Source organism: Rattus norvegicus, chromosome 1, assembly GCF_036323735.1.
Source record: "Rattus norvegicus strain BN/NHsdMcwi chromosome 1, GRCr8, whole genome shotgun sequence".
NCBI lineage: Eukaryota > Metazoa > Chordata > Mammalia > Rodentia > Muridae > Rattus > Rattus norvegicus.
In genome coordinates this window covers 104,762,494-104,783,132 of record NC_086019.1, presented here as the reverse complement: position 1 = coordinate 104,783,132, position 20,639 = coordinate 104,762,494, and the positions used below count along the sequence as shown (strand labels likewise).

The following is a 20,639-nucleotide window of genomic DNA, read 5'->3' as shown; positions in this document are numbered from 1 at the left end:
CGGCAGGGTCAGGGAGCCAGCCTGACCCAAGACAGAGAGTCTGAAACAAGTGTGCTTGAGTCTGAGACAAGGTTGTGGCTTTGGGCACTGGAGAGATGGCTCTGTGGTTAAGAATTCTTGTTGCTCTCACAGAAGTTCCAGGATCAGTTCCCAGCACCCACATGGTAACTCCAGTTCTGGGATTCAACACCTTGTGATCGCTATAGCAACCAACCACACAAATAGTGCACATATATTCATAAATGTACAAACAGCACCTGACAACTTATCAATACAGTATATATTACAGTACAGGGTGGTGGCTGGGAAGGGCCTCAGCTTGGGGCGTACTTACATAGCATAAATGACATTCTGGGTTTGGTCCCCAACTATATAAACCAGCATAGGGCAAACCTGAAATCCCAATACTTTAGGGGAGGCAGGAGGATTATAAATGCAAATCCTATTTCATGAGAGGTTTCAAATCAGCCTGGGCAACAAGAGACCTCTTTTCAAACAAACAAATAAAAGAACAGATGGGGGTGCCCTGAGGTGTAGGTCAGTGGTACAACAAATGTATGCCTAGCTTGCTCGTTTGGTTTGGTTTGGATGTTTGAGACAGGGTTTCTCCGTGTAGCCCTGGCTGTCCTGGAACTCACTCTGCAGACCAGGCTGACCACAATCTCGACTATCTGCCTGCCCCGTCCCTTGAGTGCTGGGATTAAAGGCGAGTGCCACCACTGCCTACCCAGAATACACTTGGCATTGGCAACCCTGGGTTACATGCACAGCACCAGCACCCCTCGGGGGAAAGGACATTGGGGTAGAATGGGAGTGTCCTAAAAAGGGGACATGCTGAGGCAGGAGGGAGTGAGGCTTGGGGATTAGGGACCTCAACTTGGGGGTGCCTGTGATATGAAGCTGGACACCAAGAATGGACAGTTGACAGAGGATGAGGCAGGAGAGTCTACAGACACTGCTTGAGTTTCACTGCTTAGAGGTCAGACAGCACAAGCCCCAGTCCCAAGAGAGCACCCACTGTACCAGGGATGGCCATTTAAGAACTTCCCACAGGACATTCTGGAGAAGACGGCACTAGAACTAGGAGAAGCAAGAGTCGGTGTTATTATTCTGTAGACTGCTGGATGCCAGTGAGGGAAGAGTCTTGTGTAGGAGGGAGGAGCCAGGGTGAGCCTGGAAGCCTCCATGTTCTCGTCGGGATAATGAAATGGGATAGGAGAGAAGTAGGGGCAGCTCTGGAGTCCAGGGGAGACAGTAAAGACAGGAGCCACACTGCTCAGGAGGCCAGGCCTTGAGAAAGAGACAGAGACTTTGGTGACACTGAGTCGGAGCAGTGTTCTCTTCCCTTCCCCGTCCATGAATCACTATCTAAAGCTGGAGAAAACTGGAAACCTGTTTATTTCACTGAGAGAAGACACCAGTATCTTCTCCACATTTGGAAATGCAGGGCACTCTGGTCAAGAGGACGCTGACAGGAGGGGCATGGACACCATCAGTTGCTGAGAAAGAAGAGGGAATGAAGACTCAGGACCCCAGAGCTCCAGATGCTGGCTCTCCTCCCTCCTCCCCCAAAGCCCAGGACTTTAGGTCCACACCTCCTCCCACACCCAGGGGTCCAGATCCCTACACTCCAGCACTTCCTGAAGCCCCTCCAGGTACCTTTCTCCTGTGGTGAAAAGCAGCCCTGCTTGCCTCACTGTTGATCCGCAGGGGGATGCAGGCATCAAGGTGATACAGTTGCTGGGGGCCTCCCACCACCAGGCGGTTCTCTCCTATCTCCAGTGCCAGCCCCTGGGCTCCATCCTGGTGATAAGGTACAGTCAGCCCACACCCCCTACACTGGGAAGCTATGTCCACAAGGTTCTAGCATGCATGGTTGTGGCTTCACTCCCAGCACCAAAATAATGGGGAAAAAAAACCCCAAAGGACAATAATTCTAAGTCTCACGGAGCAAACCCAGGATAGCAGCAGCTGCAGCTGTCGGTTTTCTGGGCCAAAAGAGGCAACTGCATCACTGCCTTGAGAGATATAAGCCAGACCAGGAGTCCAGGCCCCAGAGTCTTCCTTCAGACCCAGGAGTTTGGCCCCTAGACCTCTTGCCTCAGCCACAGGGTGTCCACGAGCTCTTTACCCTGACTAAAAAGCCTGCACTCACCAGTTTAGGAAGGTCAACTTCAGCCAAGAGGAGGTCAGGGGCTTCCAACCAGAGGTTCAGGTGAGGCCGCTCTGGGCTGCAGGGGGAACAAGGGCAGACTAAGGGTGGTCCTCTACTTGGCTTACAGTCCCTTTCTCCGCTATTCAGTCCCAGGACAGTAACCAACCCAGATGTGCCCAGATGTACACAGCGGCTCACCCATGCCGGGTTCCGAGTGAGTCATGGGTATCCAGGGTCCCCAGCTCCTGGATCCGAGGGCGCTGCTGGGAACGGATGCTCTGCTGTGAGATGGAGCCCAGGAAAGACCGGTACTTCAGCATGCGCCATTCTGACAGTGCAGAGTCAAAGATCACTAAGGTAGTGCTCACCTCAGGTGGTGCTCCCCTCACCATAGCAAGCTTGATTCTAGGGGGCCCCACCTACCTGAGCCCCACCCTTCCTGGGGAATGCACCAAGAAACTCCCCTAGGCACACGCTATAGGCTCTTGGCCTTGAACCATCTTGGCTCCACCCTTATTCTAAGAGGCTTCACCCCTCCTGAAAGCTAGTGGAGGAACCACTTGACACACTGATTCACCTCTCCCAAGTGAGGCACCCAAGCCTCTTGCTCCTCACCGGGGTTTAGTTGTAGGCCATACTTGTCTTCAAGGCCCTCCCTGGCAATGGTGACCACTAGTTCCCTCAGGAAATCACTGTTCTGAGGTGAGAGGAAGAGGAGACATGACGGCTCGGGAGGGGCTGGAGGGAGCACACTGCCCAGGGCTCATCCCTGCCACACACCCCACCTGCATCCTCAGGTAGAAGTTGCTATTGACAGCGACGTCATAGGCAGTACAGCCCTGGCCTTCTGTGGAGACAGAGAGGGAATGAGGTCCCCATAACCTCCATGGAATACCCATAAGGAAAACTTACCCAAGGACCAGAGACTCAAGACACAGAAAGTGAGAGGCAGCATACACTTTCTGGCCAACTCAGACAAGGTTCTTCTTGGCTTCTAGGCTCATACCCAGATTGCAGACTGCACCAATGAGGCAGGTACTGCCCCTCCCCAACAGCTCCAAGGTTCCCCTCACTCTATGCCACCCTAAGGAATGTCCACTTCTACTCTAGAGCCCTCCCATTGTCCATACACCAGTCTGTCCTGATCCTTAGTCCATCAACTAAATCACTGTATCCTCCACACATGGGCCATCTTTCTATGTAGCCTAGGCTGGCCTCTAGCTCTCAGCAATTCTCCTGCCTCAGCATCCTAAGAGCTAAGATTAAGAGAGTGAGCTCATGCCCAGGTCACTTGTCATCTGCCTACGACCCTCTCTTCTTTGCCTGAGTAACTCTTCAAATCAGACTGGTACTCTTCCACACAACCCTCTGACACCTTCAACCTCAGTGACGAGCCCAGGGCAGTCCTGAATCACTCTCACTAGAATTACGTTTGGACCCCTCTTCCTCCCAGTGCTGACTGAAAGCTCCTGAGGAAAACAATGTTGGGGGAACAGACTTGGTGTCTTCTGAGGGCACTGACTTGCATCCAGCTCAGCATGTGGTTCTCCCAGGCTCATGGGGATTCGGAAGCCAGCTTGGTCCTCCTCCAGCATCTGAAGCAGTTCGTCCTCAGTCACGTCCACCGGGGGAGGGATGGAGGGAGAGTGGCAGATGTTGATGAAAACCTTTCCTTCCGATGAGTTGGTCTTTATGCAGAAACCTGCACGAGTACAGTTATCTTGGCCATCTGTCCCTGAGTTGTCCCGTTCTCACCCACCCTCTCCCTTTTTTGAGACAAGGTCTCTCACTCAATACTCAGGCTGGCCCCAGACTTGGGATATTTCTGCCTCTGTAGATCACAGGCACTCCTTTCTCTCCCTCTTTTAAGTGCATGCACCTAGCTTGCATGTGTGCATGTGTGTGCAAGTACGCCATGACTGGATGGTCAGAGGACAACACTCACAGTCAGTTCTCTCAGGTCACCAGGCTTAGTGACAAGCACCGTTACCTGTCAGTAGGGCCCTGCTTTCACACTTTGAGCTCTGCCTTCCATCTTCCTCTTCCTCTCTGCTTCTCTCAGGCACCTGACTCTTTCTTACTTTGAATTTCCACTTCCCACTCTGCTGTCTTCCATCCAGTATTTGTTGGTAATCTTCCTGCCTGTCCATTCACATAACTACTTCTAGGCCTTTGTCCCCAGTTATGATCTGGCACCTTCATCCTCTGTGTCTCCTGCCTCCAGTTTCTACTGACCCTTTGTCAGGGTCTCCCATCCTCCCCGGGATATTCTTTCTTTCTTCCTATCATCCTATCTTTCTGTCTACTATCTATCTATCTATCTATCTATCTATCTATCTATCCATCCATCCACCCACCCATCTACCTATCTACCTACCTACCTACCTACCTACCTACCTACCTACCTACCTACCTATTTATCTAGACACAGACATTTCTATCTAAATTTATTTCTCACCAGGCTTGGGCTGGATCTGTGTAGATTCTGGCCTGGCTGTCTGGGCTTGCTGGAGCTCTTTGGAAGCCTGGTGGGTAGGGGGTGGGGGTGAGGTAAACAACCATCAGGATGAGTCTGCAAAGTCAAATCCCCTCATCTGCTTCTCAAACGTCTATAGGACAACTCATATGTGATAGCTCGGGATCACATAGGGTATTATACAGCCTAGGCCCCCTTTTATCTTTATAAGAACTCCCAAGATCACCCCAACTCCTTTCTTTTAAAATCTAGGAAACCTCGAGCCAAACAACTACAATTCCCATAGGTCTCCTTGATGCCATAGGGCATTCTGGGAACTGAAGCCTCTGCGTGCCAAATAATAATAGATCGATCCTTAAATAGCCATAAATAGCCAGGTTCCCACCAGTCAGCCCGCACCTTCAGCAGCAACTCCTGAAACCGCACTGTCTCTTCGCCCATCGACTCCGCGTCGCTTAGCTCTGGTGCTAGTAACTTCGAGTCCGCCATGGCCCTAGGAAAAAGTCCTAGGCGTCCAAAACGTGGAGAACTTTTCCCAGATAAACGAAACCAGTTTACTGTAAGGTCACAGTTGATTCTTTTTGTTTGTGTGTTTTTTCGATATAGGATTTCTTTGTGTAGTCCTTCCTGGCTGACCTGAAATGTTTTGCAGACCAGGCTGGCCTCGAATCCACAGAGATGCCTCCAAAGTACTGGGATTACAGGCGTGCACCACTACCAGTCGAGTACACAAAGTACTCCACCCAGAATACTAAAATCTGCCCTGAGAATGATCTACGATTTCATTATGAAATCCGTCCTCAAGTAGGTTAGGTCTCTTGATCGGTCCTGTTGGGCCGATGCGTAATTGAAAGCTACACTTCCGGCGTCTGTATAACCAAGGAACTGAAGTAGCCACCGTTAAACCCACCTCAGCGCCCTATCATCCAAAGCAGGCACCCACACGAACCACTTGTATTAAAGAGCTGAAACCACGCCCTCCTAACCAACCAATCAAAAGTAAGGACTGAGCAAGCCCGCGAAATGACACACTTCCTGAATTAAACCTACATTTCCGCCCTTCCCTCACTGCAGGCGTTACAGTGCAGAGAGGACTGCTACTTTGAAAGCTTTAGTGTCTCCTGCTCTTGTCTATCATGTGTTAGGCTCTGGGTCCGACACACACTGTTAGTCTCAATGGTGTTATCCGCCCTTTTTGAACAAAATGAATAATTTTTTGTTTATAAAAAAATTATGGGGCTGGAGAGACGGCTCAGTGGTTAAGAGCACTGACTGCTCTTCTAGAGGTCCTGAATTCCCAGCAACCACATGGTGGCTCACAACCATCTGTAATGGAATCCGATGCCCTCTTCTGGTGTGTCTGAAGACAGCTACAGTGTACTCATATATACATTAAATAAATAAATCTTTTAAAAAAATTATGGAGTCAGAGGAAGCTAGAGAGATAGTTCAACGGCTGAGAGCTGACTGCTCTTCCAGAAGACGAGAGTTCGATTCCCAACACTCAAATTGCGATTAACAATCCTGTAATTCCAGTTCTAGGAGATCCGTCGCCCTCTTCTGGCCTCCTGGGATACTGCATGTACGTGTTGTACAGACATGCAAGCAAAATACTCACGCACTAAAAGTAATCTTTGTTTGCTTCTTTTCAAGAAAGAGAAACATTAGGGCGTGAGAGAGAAGGCTCAGCAATTAAGAACACATGTTGTTTTTGGAGAAGTGTGGGGTTAAGCTCCTAATACCCACATGGTCGCTCCCAACTGCCACTGGGCTCGCTCTTCTGGCCTACATAGGCACTGCAGACACACAGCGCAAAGAACCTCAGGGAAAACACCCAAAGAAAGATAATATTTTTAGCCGGTGTGCTGGCACACGCCTTTAATACCAGCACTCAGTAGGCAGAGTTAGGTGGATCTCTGTGAGTTAAAGCCAGCCAGGTCTACATAGTTAGCTCCAGGACCTCCAGAGCTTCACAGGGACACCCTGTCTCAAAAAGATAAAATAAAACCAAAAACTATTCTTTTTAAATAGTCAAAGTTACAATAGCCGAAGCCCTTCTGCTAATGCGGGACCCCACCCATGTCTGTTCTCTCTGAAACTACATTTCCCAGCGTCCGCAGCCGGCATCCTGTGACTCTAAAGTAGGCGGGTCACATCCTATAGTTCGCTGCTTAGCCCTACTGTTGACCCCGCCCCAATGATTGGAGTGGGCGGTGCCGCCCTTCGGACCTCCAAGTTCCTCTAGGTAGAACGTTCAGCAGTCCTTCGCGGAAGGCGTTCGGCGAGAGATGGCGGCTACGCGTATACAGCCCTCTACCCGTGAGATTTTCACGACGCTGGAGTACGGACCGGTGCCGGAGAGCCACGCATGCGCACTGGTGAGGGCTTGCCCTGTGGCGGCTGCCTAGTCCCTAAATCCTCTGGGCCGCTTTAGGCGCACGGGCTCCCGTCATCCCCTGCGGCATTCTCGGCAGCCCCGCCCCCTGGGCGCGCGTGATTCCCGCTAAGGTTTGGAAGCCTGGCCTAGGCGACTGGCCTTGGGCCTTGATGACCCTCCTCGGGGTTCTTACTTACGGTCCTGAACCCCGCTGTAGTGTTTTTCCAGAACCCTTCAGGAAAGGGTGGTCACTAAAGCCCCATATCTCCCGTGGTTCTCGTGAGACTTCTCCTTGCTGGACCGTGGTTCCTTTCAGCCCCTGGCACTTTGGAGGCTCAGAAGAACTTGCAGAACTCCCAAGTTCGTTCAAAACTTCCCGTGACTGCTGCCCCTCTCCGAATATCCTTATGGTGCTCTTGTGATCCCCCGCTCCTTTGAAGGTCATGAGTTCTCTTGATCCTCCTGGCCCATTAGATTCTCATTCTTCCTCTCTGTCAACTCCTGTCTCTTCCCCTCCTTCCCCCAAGTTTAATGGGTTTCTTTGGGAGATTTTTCTATTTTCGTATTTCATTTCTATTATTCCTTTAGAAGAGCCTCCTGACTTAGGGTTCCAGAACCTTCTTGCAGTCCTAGGGGAATTTATTAGGGTTCCTGGGATTTTCTTTCAAACCAAGGGCCAATCAGAATGCCCATGGTCCCAGAAATTCTTCCCAGCATCCAGGCAGGGTATTAAGGAAGTTGGAAAGTCTTTAGACTCTAAGAGGAGTCCTCGAACTACGGAGGGCTCCACCTTTGGAAGGACAGCACTCTAAAGTTTAGAGTGTTAATCCCAAAGGTACAAGGAGAAAGACCACTGACCCCAAATCATCATGGCCAAAGTAATTAAAACTAGTAATTACGCAAGCTTTTTTAATCTGAGTACACAAGCTACCTCCCCAATAAGTTTGAGTTCTAGAAGTCAGTACTGGATGTGAGGAAGACAAGGTTTTTATGCCTTGGGGATATAAATGGTGGATTTGGCCAGCAAAATAGTTGGGGTTACAGGAGCAAAATATAAGCATATTATTGACCTCCTGAAGCAAGGACGATATTGCAAGGTGTTCCTAAAATGGTAGCCTAACAACCTTTTGAAACAAAGGCAGGGCTGCAAAATGATTGTAATATCCTTTTAAAACCAAGACATGGTTGAGGTTTCCTGGAACAGGCAGTACAGAATCATTTGTACTTAAGGTTACAGGTGGGGCATAGCCCAATCCTTGAGAAACAGAGGTTTAATCATAAACAGGAAAGAACTAGTTAGTCTATCCTGTAAGAGACTTTCAAGCCTAAGAGAGTCAGACTGATTCATCAAGATCAAAAGATGTCACCAAGATGCTGGTTAAGAGTAGGCTCCTGGACTGGAGAGATGGCTCATCGGTTAAGAGCACTGACTGCTCTTCCAGAGGTCCTGAGTTCAAATCCCAGCACCCACATGGTGGCTCATGACCATCTGCAATGCAATCCAATGCCCTCTTCTGGTGTCTTTGAAGAGAGCAACAGTGTACTCACATACATAAAAAAAAAAAAAAACTAACAAATCTTTAAAAAAAGAAGAAGAGTAGGCTCCCAACCCTGGTAGCTGGTTTTCAGGCTGAGTAGTGTTCCTGCATGGAGAGTCCAGGGAGAGATAGACACCAGGAATCCGTTGACATGGATGCTGTGATGAGATGGAGCCTAGTGTTGCTTGGGCTTTATGCTCCTGGACAAATAGTTGCAGTGGAGACTCCAACCAGGGAGATGTCAGTTAAGAGGTACTGAACTATTAGAGGGACTAAAACTACAGATGCATGGGAGAGGATTTGGGACAATTCAGAGACCCCAGCTGGAAGCTGGTTAGAGGTGGTGTGCCCAGAAGCAACAATAATAGGCAGAAGGATGGATGGATGGATGGATGGATGGATGGATGGATGGACTGCGCCAACCTCTGCTGTGCACGATTTTACTTAATCCTTAGAACAGCAAAGAGGGGATTATTTTTGTTATTTTAGGGACAGAGCACAAGGCTGATGAGGGGAATAATTTTGCTCACAGTACACACAGCTTAAAGAAGTTTAGATATGGTGGACAAACTGGTAATCCCAGCATTTGGAAGGCCAGAGCAAGAGAGTTAGAGTTCCAAATCAGCTAAGCAGTCTCAAAAAATGAGAGAAGGAGCCAGGCCTGTCACCATGCCTTGGGTTCTGTGCGCCCCCATCAGTTGCCCCCATTACTCCTCCAAAGGTCTCAGGTTTATCATCTATGGGCAGCTCATCAACCAGAAAACATGTTTTCTTTGGCGTGGGCTTTGTTTTTGGAAATGTCATTTATTGTACAATTAATTCCATCTAAACATCCTGGATACTAATTTCTCTTGAAAATAAAATTCCAAAGTTTGGCAAGCTTTTGGCTCCAGTTGCCTGACAAAACTCATCTGGAACCAATTGTCTGGGCTACTTGGGGACATTTGAAGCTCTTGGTGTCCAATAGGCGCTCCACTCCTGCTGCTGTGGCTGCCAGGGCCCTGTGGACATTCTTGTGGGAGTTTGTTTTCCAACTTTTCCACAGCAGCTGATGTTAGGAACTCCCATGCATCCATCACTCAGCTCTGACAACTAACATGCAGGCCAGTGTTTGCTGCCGCTTCCTTCTTCCCTTCAAGAGCAGTTTACACAAATGCCAGCTGTTGTGCTACGCTCCCATAAATGTTTGCGTCTTTATTTCTAACAGATAAGGTTTGCGTTATATAACTAACACTGTCCTAGCATTAACTGTCAATCATGAGTGTAGTTCCTAGCTCATGTTCACAACGGCCCCACTTCCAAAATTGGCTCTGTCCTCTTGGACGCTGCAGTTTGGAACATTTGAGTGACAGTTTTTCTTTTCTTTTTTTATGTGGTTTTCTTTTTTTGAGTGATTTTATTTTATTTTTTAAGATTTTAAATATTTATTTTATATATATGATGAGTATGTTGTAGCTGTCTTCAGACACACCAGAAGGTGGCATCAGATCTCATAGATGGTTGTAAGCCACCATGTGGTTGCTTGGATTTGAACTCAGGACCTCTGGAAGAGCAGTCAGTGCTCTTAACCACTGAGCCATCTCTCAAGCCCCTTGCCTTTTCTTTTGCTCTTTGGGACAGGGTTTCTGTATGTAATCCTTCCTGGCTGTCCTGGAATGCTCCGTGTAGATAGTCTGACTGGAACTCAAAAGCAATTCTCTTGCCTCTGCCTCCCGAGTGCTGAGACGAAAGGTGTGCAGCCCCACCCCAGCCAAGATTTCTTTTTTGTTATTTATGATTATGTGTGTGTATGCATGTGCGCATGCTTATGAGTGAGCAGGTAGGCCAGCAGAGGGGTTAGATCCCCGGGGCTGGAGTTGCAGGTGGCTGCGAACTGTCAGAAATCAACTGTGAGGAGTCCGCAGGGAAGCTTTCGAGGCCGCTCTTCTGCTCCAGCCTTCTTTCTTTTCAAGGGCTGGGATTCCTCATGTAGGCCAAACTGGCTGTTCTTTGAACTCCTAGGATCCTCCTCCTCTACCTTCCTAACACAAATTACAAATGCGTGTGCCTTGGTCCACTTTTCTCCCCTGGATCCTGGGGATTGAACTCAGGTTCTTTTATTAATTGCTTTGCTGGGCCTGGAGAGATGGCTCAGTTAGGAGCACTGACTGCTCTTCCAGAGGTCCTGAGTTCAAATCCCAGCAACCACATGGTGACTCACAACCATCTGTAATGAGATCTGATGTCCCTTTCTGGTGTGTCTGAAGCTACAGTGTGCTTATATATAAATAGAAAAATAAATTTTAAAAAAATCGCTTTGCTGCCTGACGTACTTCCCCACCATGCACTATTTTGAGACGGAGTCTCCCTAGGTAGCCTAGACTGGCTACAGTAGTGATCCTCCTGCCTCTCCATCTCTAGTGTCGGAGTTATAGGCACGTGGTGCACACTGAGCCCATTTTGCTTTAAGGAAGAAAAGTAAACAAAGAATGAGAGGCCAGTTGTCAGGATAAGGGAAAGCATCTGAGAATGGAAAGTAGAGGTTGGATTTAAGAACAGCGGAATCTAAGGAGGAAGAGAAAGCAGCATGTGTGCCTGGAGAGGAAGCTGAAGCCAAGGTCACAGGAGGAACTAAAGTGGCGATGCTGTCTGTTTATGCATATTTGTTCCCTCTCCCCAGGCATGGGGGTGGTTTACCAGAGGCAGAGTTATAACCCCTGGCTAAGCCTGGCAGTGTTGGCGCACACTCAGGAGGCAGAGGCAGGAGGCCAGCCAGGTCTAAAGAGCTAGTTCCAGAACAGCCAGCGATACAGGGAAAAATGGAAAAATGGAAATAATAATAATATTAGTGTTATTAATAATAAACAAAGCAGTAGTGGTGCTCTTGGCTAACATGCTCAAGGCCTGGGTTCCATCCCCAGCACCAAAAAATAAACAGAAACACCACTGACAAATATGTTTCCACAGAAACAAAACTGACAAAGTCACTTCTGTGAGGATGGAAGTGAGGTGTGTGTGGTGTGTATATGTGTATATACATATATATTCACACTTAAGCCAGGCATACCAGTGCACACAGTGGATGGATGCAGGAGGATCTGGAGTTCATTCATGACACCACAGTGAGTTTAAACCAGCCTGGGCTATTATTACATTTGATCCTGTCTGAAAAAGAAAGAAACAGAGAAAAATTAGAGTCCAAGTTCTTACCATTGTAGCCCATGCTGTCCTGAGTCCTGGCCTGTAACAGGCTATACATGCATAGGCTGTAGCAGCAGTCCAACTAACGTAATGAGTTTCAGATAACATTTTAACCACAGTAAAACAAACAAGTGGGCTGGAAGTATAATTTGATAGTTTAGGGCCCTGCCCAAAACAAAAACAAAAGGCACCCAGGAGAAGAGTGAGCTGAGGGCAAAGGGTGCAAACGTCCCCTCAAGGAGAGCAAGGGGCTGAGCTGCCCCAGCTGCCTCATCTGCTCTTCTCCAAACTTCTTTCTTCCTCCAGGCCTGGCTGGACACCCACAATCGCCTCTTGGGCCACTATGTCAATGGGATGTGGCTGAAGCCAGAACACAGGAATCCAGCGCCTTGCCAGGATCCCATCACAGGTTTTTAAAGAGTCCAGTCATTCAGGAGGAACAAAGACCTTTCTCAGGGTGTCAGCCATGCCATCCCTGATATCTAGCCCCTGAGTGCAGGGACAACCACTGATGGTGGTGGGGATGGGAGTTCTCATTTCTCCTGATGACTGTCTCAGTAATTATAGTTCCTAGTGCCCCAAAAGGCTTCTGAAGCCCCTCTTTACTAAATTCCCTTCCTCAAGTCTAGTATAATGGCTCAGACCTCTAATCCCAGCAATCCAGAGGCTGAAACAGGAGGATCATGAGTTTGAAGCCAGCCTGAAATACAAGAGTGAATTCCAGGTCAGCCGTGGCTTCATAGTGAAACACTTTTTTTTTTCTTTTTTCTTTTTTTCGGAGCTGGGGACCAAACCCAGGGCCTTGCACTTGCTAGGCAAGCGCTCTACCACTGAGCTAAATCCCCAACCCCTAGTGAGACACTTTTAAAAAGAGAGGAAGGGGTGAAGAGACAGCTCAGTGGTTAGAAGTGAGTACTGTTCAGTACCTAGTACCCATGTCAGGACCAGGCTGCTCAAAACCACCTGTAACTTCAGGTCCAGATGATCTGATGTCTTCTGACTCCTATACATACATACATAATACATACACACACACACATACAGGCATACATCCATATAAGCATATATACATACAGGCAAAACACTCATAACTAATTTTAAGTAAATAAAAGTTTAAAAACACAGCTGAGGGCTGGAGAGATGGCTCAGAGGTTAAGAGCACCGGCTGCTCTTCCAGAGGTCCTGAGTTCAAATCCCAGCAACCACATGGTGGCTCACAACCATCTGTAATGGGATCTGATGCCCTCTTCTGGTGTCTAAAAACAGTTACAGTATACTCATATAAATAAAAAATTTAAAAAAATTAAAAAAAAAAAACAAACCATAGCTGAGCATTAATGTGTTCAGGAGGCAGAGACAGACAGATCCCTGAGTTTGAGCCCAGCCTGGCCTACAGGGAGAGTTCCAGGACAGCCAGGGCTACACAGAGAAAACCTGTATCAACAAAACAAACAAACAAAAGGTTTAAAAATCAGAGAAAGAAGGAAAGAAAGTTGACTCCTGTCTGCAGGGCTCGGTCAGAGCAGTGACCAGTGACTAGAGGAAGGCCTGAGATGCACAGGGAACTTCTGACACAGACTTCCCCCATCTTGTCTTGGCAGGAGAAAACCTGGCCAGCTGCCTGCAAGCAGAGGCCGAGGACATCTCTGCAGCTGTGGAGGCTGCAAGGATAACATTCAAGACCTGGAGCCAACTCCCTGGAACTGCTCGGGGCCAACATCTAACCCGGTGAGGAAGCCCAGGCAAGGTCCACAGAGGAAGAGATGGGCCTTGTCCCTCAGGATTCACAGGAGACTGGAAACAGTGACTCCGCTTCCTAAGAGCCTTTTGAGTGTTCATGTTACCTGAATATATATGGTGCTTCAGTGGCCAGAACAGCCCTTGTTTCTCCCAGTTCACTGGGACTGGTGGTTTCAGAACATCTTAGAGCCCTGTTTCTCAGCACTTCATTAGAATCTGAGCTCCCTGCTCAGACTATGGGGTCAGCTATAAAGATCCCATTTCCCACAATGCAATTGAATCAGAGACTCAGATTCAAGTCCCCAGTTACCTCTGGTCCTGGCTGGTAATTAGTGACCAGGACCGTTCCTCAGCATCCACACAGAGTTTTGACACTCTCCTAAACTACATTTCCCATACAGCTTTGGTATCTGCTGTCCCTGATAAATTATGGATCCGCCCCTAGTGTCTGTGGGGATTATAGTCCAGGTTGCTCTGAGCATGGACCAATTCCTTGTATCCTCCAAAGGCTAGCCAAGGTTATTCAGAAGCACCAGCGCCTGCTGTGGACCCTGGAGTCCCTGGTCACTGGGCGGGCTGTTCGAGAAGTTCGAGATGGGGATATACCACTGGCGCAGCAACTGCTCCACTACCATGCCCTCCAGGCACATGCGCAGGATAGCGCACTGGCAGACTGGGAGCCCTTGGGTGAGAACCTGTAGGCCCTCAAAGAGCCCTCCTGACCCAGTAAACCAACCCGTCCATTCCCCTCATTATGAATTCTTTGTAGGAGTCATTGGCCTCATCCTGCCGACTTCTTTCTCATTCTTGGACATGATGTGGAGGGTCTGTCCTGCCTTGGCTATGGGTAGGTGAGGGCTGTGGTTGCCTCCCCCTGTCTTTTCTCAGAGGATGGTTGGGGTCTGAGGAGGAGGGTAGAGGTCTGGACTCAGATCTGAAGAAAGAGAGCTGGACTTTAAGGTTCCTTGGTTGTTCCCCTCCCCTAGGCTGCACTGTGGTGGCCCTTGTGCCCCCATCCTTCCCAACACCTCTCCTCCTGGCTCAGCTGGCAGGGGAGCTTGGCTCCTTCCCAGGGATCCTCAATGTGGTATGTGGCCCTGTCTCACTGGGGCCTGTCCTGGCCTCCCAACCTGGAGTGCAGAAGGTGGCCTTCTGTGGCGCTGTGGAGGTATCTTTGGGGATGGGAGTGGGATGGGCACAGCTAAGGGCCAAGAGGCTCCTGTCACAACTGAAACCCATGGGTTCCCTCAGGAAGGACGTGCTCTACGACAGACTCTAGCAGGCAGGGGAGCCACACTGGGCCTGGCCCTGGGCACAGAGTCCCTGTTGCTGCTAACAGACTCAGCAGATGTGGACTCGGCTGTGGAGGGTGTTGTAGATGCTGTCTGGTCAGACCGCAGCCTGGTAAGATCTATATGCTCATGTCCCCAAAGTCCAGGGCCCACCATATCTCTCCAAATACATGGGTGTTTGTTCCCACCTTGTTTTTACTTTCTGGTCTTTGGGCATTTTTATTATTTGGGACAGGGTCTTATATAGCCCAGGCTGGCTTCCAACTCACTATGTAGCCCAGGCTAGCTTTGAACTCCTAATCCTGCTGGGGTTCTTGGTATATGCCACCATTCTGGGCAAGTCACGGATTTTCTGCAGTGCACCTCTTGCCTGCTGCTGCTCCTCCTCCCTGAGGTCCACGCCTCTGTGGGAACCTGTTCTTATATTCATTGCCCCTGATTTTGACCATTTTTGATGCCTTTTCCCAACAGGGGGGACTCAGGCTCCTCATCCAGGAATCTGTATGGGATGAAGCTATGAAGCGACTCCAGGCCAGGATGGCACAGATACGGAGCGGGAAAGGACTGGATGGGGCTGTGGACATGGGGGCTCGAGGAGCTGCTGCCCGAGACCTTGCCCAGAGCTTTGTGGATGAGGCCCAAAGCCAGGGTGGACAGGTGAGCCCCAACTGCACAATGGAGTCTTAGACTTTGACTAGCTAGCTCCTATGTCAGAGTCAGAAGGTCCCAGACCCTAGATGCCTGGGTCCGAGAGAAGGACTAAAGCCTGCCTCCTCAGTTTGCAGAAGAAAGTTGGGGTCTGGCCTTCAGTGTCTGAGGGAAGAGGCTAGGGTTCTGCGTGTCCAGGTTGAGGGGGGAGCCTGGGGCTTGGACCCCTGAGCCTGCAGGAGGAGGCTGAGTGGTGTCCCTGGGTCTAGAGAAGACAGGCATCTGATCTGTCTCCATGTCCCTCCTCCCCAGGTATTCCAAGCTGGTGATATGCCCTCCAACAGCCCCTTCTTCTCTCCAACCTTGGTCTCTGGTCTTCCTCCAGCAGCCCCATGTGCCCAGGCTGAGGTGAGGCCCCTGAGACCACAGTCATCCTGCCCCACCCTTCCACCCTCAGTAACTTGTGGGCAGCACCCCATACCTTAGAATGTTTGAGTGACCCTGTGACCAACCGGGGGCTGGAAATACTAGGACTTCCTAAATGAGTAAAGTATTGACCCTAGGGCTTGCTCTCCAGCTAACACCTGTCCTTCCTAGGTGCCGTGGCCTGTGGTTATGGCTTCACCTTTCCGCACAGTCAAGGAGGCACTGGCCCTGGCCAATGGAACACCCCGGGGAGGCAGCGCCAGTGTGTGGAGTGAGAGGCTAGGGCAGGCCCTGGAGCTGGGCTATGGGTTAGTTGGTACTTACTCACCTGCCTATGCCCTGTCTCCCACTCAGGTGTCTCCCTCCCCCTTACCCAGCTTTCCATCCCCTCCCCTGGTGTCTTTTCCTGCCTCCTAGGCTCCAGGTAGGCACAGTATGGATCAATGCTCATGGCCTCCGAGACCCTGCGGTGCCTACAGGTGGCTGCAAGGAGAGTGGGTCTTCCTGGCATGGAGGGCCAGATGTGAGTGCCCATCGCCTCTTTGTCTCTTGACACCTCATACCCTCACCTAATACCTCTCACCTAGTACCCCTCACCTAGTACTACCTGGCCTCCTGGTGACCACACACCTTTCACAGGGCCTATATGAGTACCTACAGCTCCTGGGAACACCTTACCGGGAGTCCTTCCTTTGTGAGAGTCTCAACTATGACACATTTGGCCTTGCTGTGTCCTCCAGCCTGCCGTCTGGGCCAGAAACAGGGCCAAGGTGAGCTGTTGAGGTCTGGCAGCCTAAGGGTGAGAGGGAGGGGCCGAGGGAGGAGGAGGTTACAGCCAGTCTCGGGGTCTCGGTTCTTAGTGCAGCTTTCTGGATCCTAACCCCAAGTGTAAAGAGAATCTCAGTTCTACTTAATGGCTTGAGTTTTTCCCAAAGCAAGAATTCAGGGAGCACCCAGATGCTCATAGAAATAGGAATTTAGAGTGTTAAGAGTTTTAGATGACCTCAGAAACTCATGGGGTAGAAATTCGGAAGCCTCCAGAGGCTCATGGCAGCAGGTGTTTGAATCCTCCTAGACGCTCATGAGAATAGAAATTTGAGTCCAGAAGGTTCCTGGCAACTGGGAGGTCCAACCAGTGTAGTAGACCTGCCAGTGGCCTACATGGACTCAGAGCCTCCTCCTACCCCACTCTGCAGCCCAGCACCTCCCTATGGGCTGTTTGTCAGGGGCCGTTTCCAGTCTCCTGGGACCCAGAGCTCCAGGCCCATCAAAGATTCTTCGGGCAAAGTCTCCAGCTATGTAGCTGAGGGTGGAGCCAAGGATATCCGAGGTGCTGTGGAGGCCGCTCATCAGGCTGCCCCTGGGTAAGAGGGTCAAATGGAAGCCCAGAGGTAAGGGTATCTAGGGTGGGAGTAAGCTTGGGACTGGAGCCCTAGGTTGAGTCTGTGGATAGAGGTGGCCATCTGGGAATAGCTAAGGTCAGGCTGTACCCCTAACTTGCGTTGTTTGCCTACAGCTGGGGAGCCCAGTCTCCAAGGGCCCGAGCAAGCCTGCTGTGGGCCCTGGCGGCTGCTCTGGAGCGGAGGAAGCAAGTCCTGGCCGCACAGCTAGAGAGGCACGGAGCGGCGCCTACGGTTGCGGAGACTGAAGTGGAGCTGAGTGTGAGGCGACTCCAGACATGGGCCACCCGGGTTCAGGACCAAGGCCAGACACTACAGGTGAGACAGATCTAAGCAGCTGATAGGACAGTCCCCAGCCAAGAGCCAGAGCCCAGGCTCAACATTTGTAAAACAGAGGCAGAAAAATCACAAGTCGAAGGTCAGCCTTGACCACAGTGAAACCCTGCATTGAAAAAACAAAGGTATTGCTGAGCATGGTGGCCTTCATCCCAGCAGTAAGGAGCTGCCCTGCAGGGGATGGGTTTGACCTCAGCACCCAGGCCAGAAGCCTTACCACCTCATGTAACTCTAGCTCCCAGAGACCTCACACTTCCTTCTAACACTCACAAGTGCACATAACTGTGCCACACACACACACACACACACACACACACACACACACACAATTAAATAATAAATCAAGCCTTTAGTCCCAGTACTCAAGAGGCAGAGGCAGGTAGATCTATGTGAATTTGATGCTAGCCTGGTCTGCAAAGTGACTTCCGGGATAGCCAGGACTGCCCAGAGTGTTGAAAATCCAAAACTCAATCAATTGATCAATCAGTCAATCAATCAAGCTGGGTTTTGGTGGCGCCTGTGTTTAATCCCTGTACTCAGGAGGCAGAGGCAAGCAGATCTCTGAGTACAAGGCCAGCCTGGGCTACATAGGGAGCCCTGTCTCAAAACAAACCAGACACAAGCAAGTGTTGGAATATGGTTCAATGATAGAACACTTACCCATCCTAGCATGGTTGGAGCCCTCTGCAATACCTCAAAACACACTGATTGCACAGGCCCAAATCTCAGCTACTCCAAAGACTGAGGCAGGAGAATGGCAGGTTCAAGGCCCAGAGGCCCAGAGAGGTTAAGTAACTCATGCTGATGAGTGGGCATTGGAATCCAGAGTTTTAGGCCCTGAACGAGCATCCCCTGGTCACACTTTATAGGAGCTACTGTGGAATAGAAACATATCAGATGTGGGAGAATGGGGCAGGCAATAGAGAGGCCTCTGGGAACTTGTTGATGTGTCTGTCATCTGTCCCTGTAGGTAACAGGATTGAGAGGCCCTGTGCTCCGGCTTCGAGAGCCACTAGGAGTGCTGGCTGTGGTGTGCCCAGATGAGTGGCCGATGCTGGCTTTTGTGTCACTACTAGCCCCTGCACTGGCCCATGGCAACGCTGTGGTCTTAGTACCTAGTGGATCATGTCCTCTGCTGGCCTTGGAAGCCTGTCAGGTAAAATCACCTGCTTCCCCTCCTGCCTGCTGCTCCTGGGTCTTCCAGAGCTCAGCTGGCCTCCTCCCTCCTGGGTAACCATGGTAACTTGAATTTCAGCATCCCATCTAAGTCCTATTCCTTGTATGAGCCCCTACAGCTACTGCCCCACGAGGGCCACTCTTCAAGGGCCACTGATGTTCAACCCTGGGTGTCCCACTCTCTCATCCTAGGATATAGCTGCTCTGTTTCCTGCTGGCCTGGTGAACGTAGTGACAGGAGATCGGGACCATCTGACCCGCTGTCTGGCCTTACATCAGGATGTCCAGGCCATGTGGTACTTTGGTTCAGCCCAGGTACTTGAGGGTACTTAACCTTCACCAACAGACTTCTGTGCTAGGAGCATGGCCTCATCCCCTAAAGACCTCTGTTCCTGACAGGAAGGAATGCCTTAGCAACAGCTGTTGAGGCCCTACCCACCCTGTACAAGCTCAGGACAAAGGAAGAGTCTTCAATTGGGGTTTGGGGGACACAGTGTTTCGAGACAGGATTTCTCTGTGTAGCCCCTGTTCTAGAACTCACTATGTAAGCTAGGCTGGTCTTGAACTCACAGAGATTTGCCTGCTTCTGCCTCCCAAGTACTGGGATTAAAGGTCTGCATCACTGCTGCTCAAGTGCCTAAAGCCTCCCTTGCCCAAAGACAGGGTGGTTTTTGGGAGACCTATTGCTAAGGTATGCACCCTAGCAACATTCCAAGGCTCTCCCCTCCTAAACCATTGTTGCGCAGGGGAAGTCCCCATTGACAAGAGCCTTGAACTGGGTCTACTTCCTCTGCATCTAAAAGGAGTGTTGGCCAGGATCTAAATGCCCAGCCTTGTCAGGTCTTGTTAGCTCTTTTACAGGTGTTCGTCGCTGAGGAAGCAGCTGTTTGGCAACTGGCAGTACTAATTTTGTACTCTCCATCCCAGGGCTCCCAGTTTGTGGAATGGGCCTCTGCAGGAAACCTCAAGCCCGTGTGGGTAAACAGGGACTTCCCAAGGGCCTGGGATGTGGAAGTCCAAGGGTCAGAACAGGAGCTGAGTCTTCATGCAGCACGAACCAAGGCCCTGTGGCTGCCAATGGGGGACTGAGGTCGAAGCCACCCACTCCATCTTTCATGCCAGGGACACCAAGTGCTTGGAACGTTTCTCTCAGATTTCCCATGACTTCAAATAAACTGAGTGACATTGACTTTGACTACATTTGAGGGTGTGGGAACAGTGGCTTCTTGTGTGGCCCGGTAGGCAGCCCTGGGAGAGCACTGTTTATGTAATGCATAAAGGGAACTCAGCCCCGTCCAGCACTCTGGGGTCAGGAGGAGGTAGAGGGAAGTCCCTGGAAGGCTCTGTCTGTCCCCTTTATACTTGATTCCAGCATTGGGTAGGCCACAGGGCCACCCCTTCCTGTAAGTCCCCTCTCTGACTAGGTCTATATCCTAGCACAGCCCTAGTATGTCAGCCCACGCCAGGGGCCACCACTGCTGTGCCAGGTTCTGAGGGCACAGCTTCAAGGCAAGGCCTGGCTTCCTTGAGCCGAAACTCATCAGGTCTTGCCATCACAGCAGATCTCCATGGATTTAGCCTTTAGTTTGGGTTTTAGGTTTGTGGTTTTGCTTTTTTCTCCCCCTCTTTGGTCTGTTTCACCTTAGGGAACAGCTAATCTGCACATCCGTTCCTCGTGTCTCAACCTGAATGCTGCTTACCGTCAGGTGCTTCCAACCCGCGACGTCTGCCTGTGGGATAGAAGGTGCGGTTTTTGTTTGTTTGGTTGGTTTTAGATTTTTTTTTTTAAATATTTTATTTATTTATTATATATTATGATTACACTGTCGCTATCTTCAGACACACCAGAAGAGGGCATCAGACTCATTTCAGATGGTTGTGAGCCATCATGTGGT

At 50.2% G+C, this 20,639-nt stretch overlaps 2 protein-coding genes across 6 annotated transcripts; one reads left to right on the top strand and one right to left on the bottom strand.

Annotated features, from left to right (window-relative positions):
• Positions 1-1,375: 1,375 nt before the first annotated feature.
• Positions 1,376-8,571, bottom strand: Pih1d1 (PIH1 domain containing 1). 3 transcript variants are annotated; one of them, XM_063284179.1, is made up of 10 exons: positions 7,206-8,571; positions 5,031-5,124; positions 4,614-4,680; positions 3,678-3,857; positions 2,941-3,002; positions 2,771-2,852; positions 2,354-2,483; positions 2,156-2,231; positions 1,660-1,803; positions 1,376-1,499 (listed from the first exon to the last, which is right to left on the bottom strand). In XM_063284179.1, exons 1-10 carry the CDS (start codon positions 7,451-7,453, stop codon positions 1,458-1,460), a joined length of 1,125 nt encoding a protein of 374 aa, XP_063140249.1. In that variant the 5' UTR covers positions 7,454-8,571; the 3' UTR covers positions 1,376-1,457. The 3 variants fall into 3 exon arrangements, with proteins under 3 accessions (XP_063140249.1, XP_006229089.1, NP_001020039.1); XM_006229027.4 differs by lacking the exon at positions 7,206-8,571 and adding an exon at positions 6,861-6,995; NM_001024868.1 differs by lacking the exon at positions 7,206-8,571 and having other exon boundaries at positions 5,031-5,449.
• Aldh16a1 (aldehyde dehydrogenase 16 family, member A1) lies at positions 6,863-19,933 on the top strand. Of its 3 annotated transcripts, NM_001033706.1 has the most exons (17): positions 6,863-7,009; positions 12,033-12,135; positions 13,328-13,454; positions 13,975-14,153; positions 14,236-14,313; positions 14,453-14,634; positions 14,718-14,870; positions 15,230-15,415; positions 15,719-15,814; positions 16,004-16,140; positions 16,250-16,355; positions 16,472-16,602; positions 17,029-17,196; positions 17,349-17,550; positions 18,539-18,724; positions 18,937-19,059; positions 19,672-19,933. In NM_001033706.1, exons 1-17 carry the CDS (start codon positions 6,920-6,922, stop codon positions 19,831-19,833), a joined length of 2,409 nt encoding a protein of 802 aa, NP_001028878.1. In that variant the 5' UTR covers positions 6,863-6,919; the 3' UTR covers positions 19,834-19,933. The 3 variants fall into 3 exon arrangements, with proteins under 3 accessions (NP_001028878.1, XP_006229162.1, XP_038938129.1); XM_006229100.3 differs by lacking the exon at positions 12,033-12,135 and having other exon boundaries at positions 6,872-7,009; XM_039082201.2 differs by lacking the exons at positions 6,863-7,009; positions 12,033-12,135 and adding an exon at positions 12,161-12,450.
• Positions 19,934-20,639: the final 706 nt, after the last annotated feature.

Bases quoted from the DNA above. Each gene is read 5' to 3' on its own strand.
- Aldh16a1 (NM_001033706.1), top strand. From the start codon at position 6,920: ATGGCGGCTACGCGTATACAGCCCTCTACCCGTGAGATTTTCACGACG. The intron at 14,314-14,452 runs GTAGGTGAGGGC...CCCCTCCCCTAG, and splicing joins CTGTCCTGCCTTGGCTATGG to GCTGCACTGTGGTGGCCCTT. The intron at 19,060-19,671 runs GTACTTGAGGGT...TCTCCATCCCAG, and splicing joins GGTACTTTGGTTCAGCCCAG to GGCTCCCAGTTTGTGGAATG.
- Pih1d1 (XM_063284179.1), bottom strand. From the start codon at position 7,453: ATGACCTTCAAAGGAGCGGGGGATCACAAGAGCACCATAAGGATATTC. The intron at 3,003-3,677 runs GTCAGTGCCCTC...CTGTCTCCACAG, and splicing joins ACATGCTGAGCTGGATGCAA to AAGGCCAGGGCTGTACTGCC. The intron at 2,853-2,940 runs GTGGGGTGTGTG...CTCTCACCTCAG, and splicing joins ACTTCTACCTGAGGATGCAG to AACAGTGATTTCCTGAGGGA.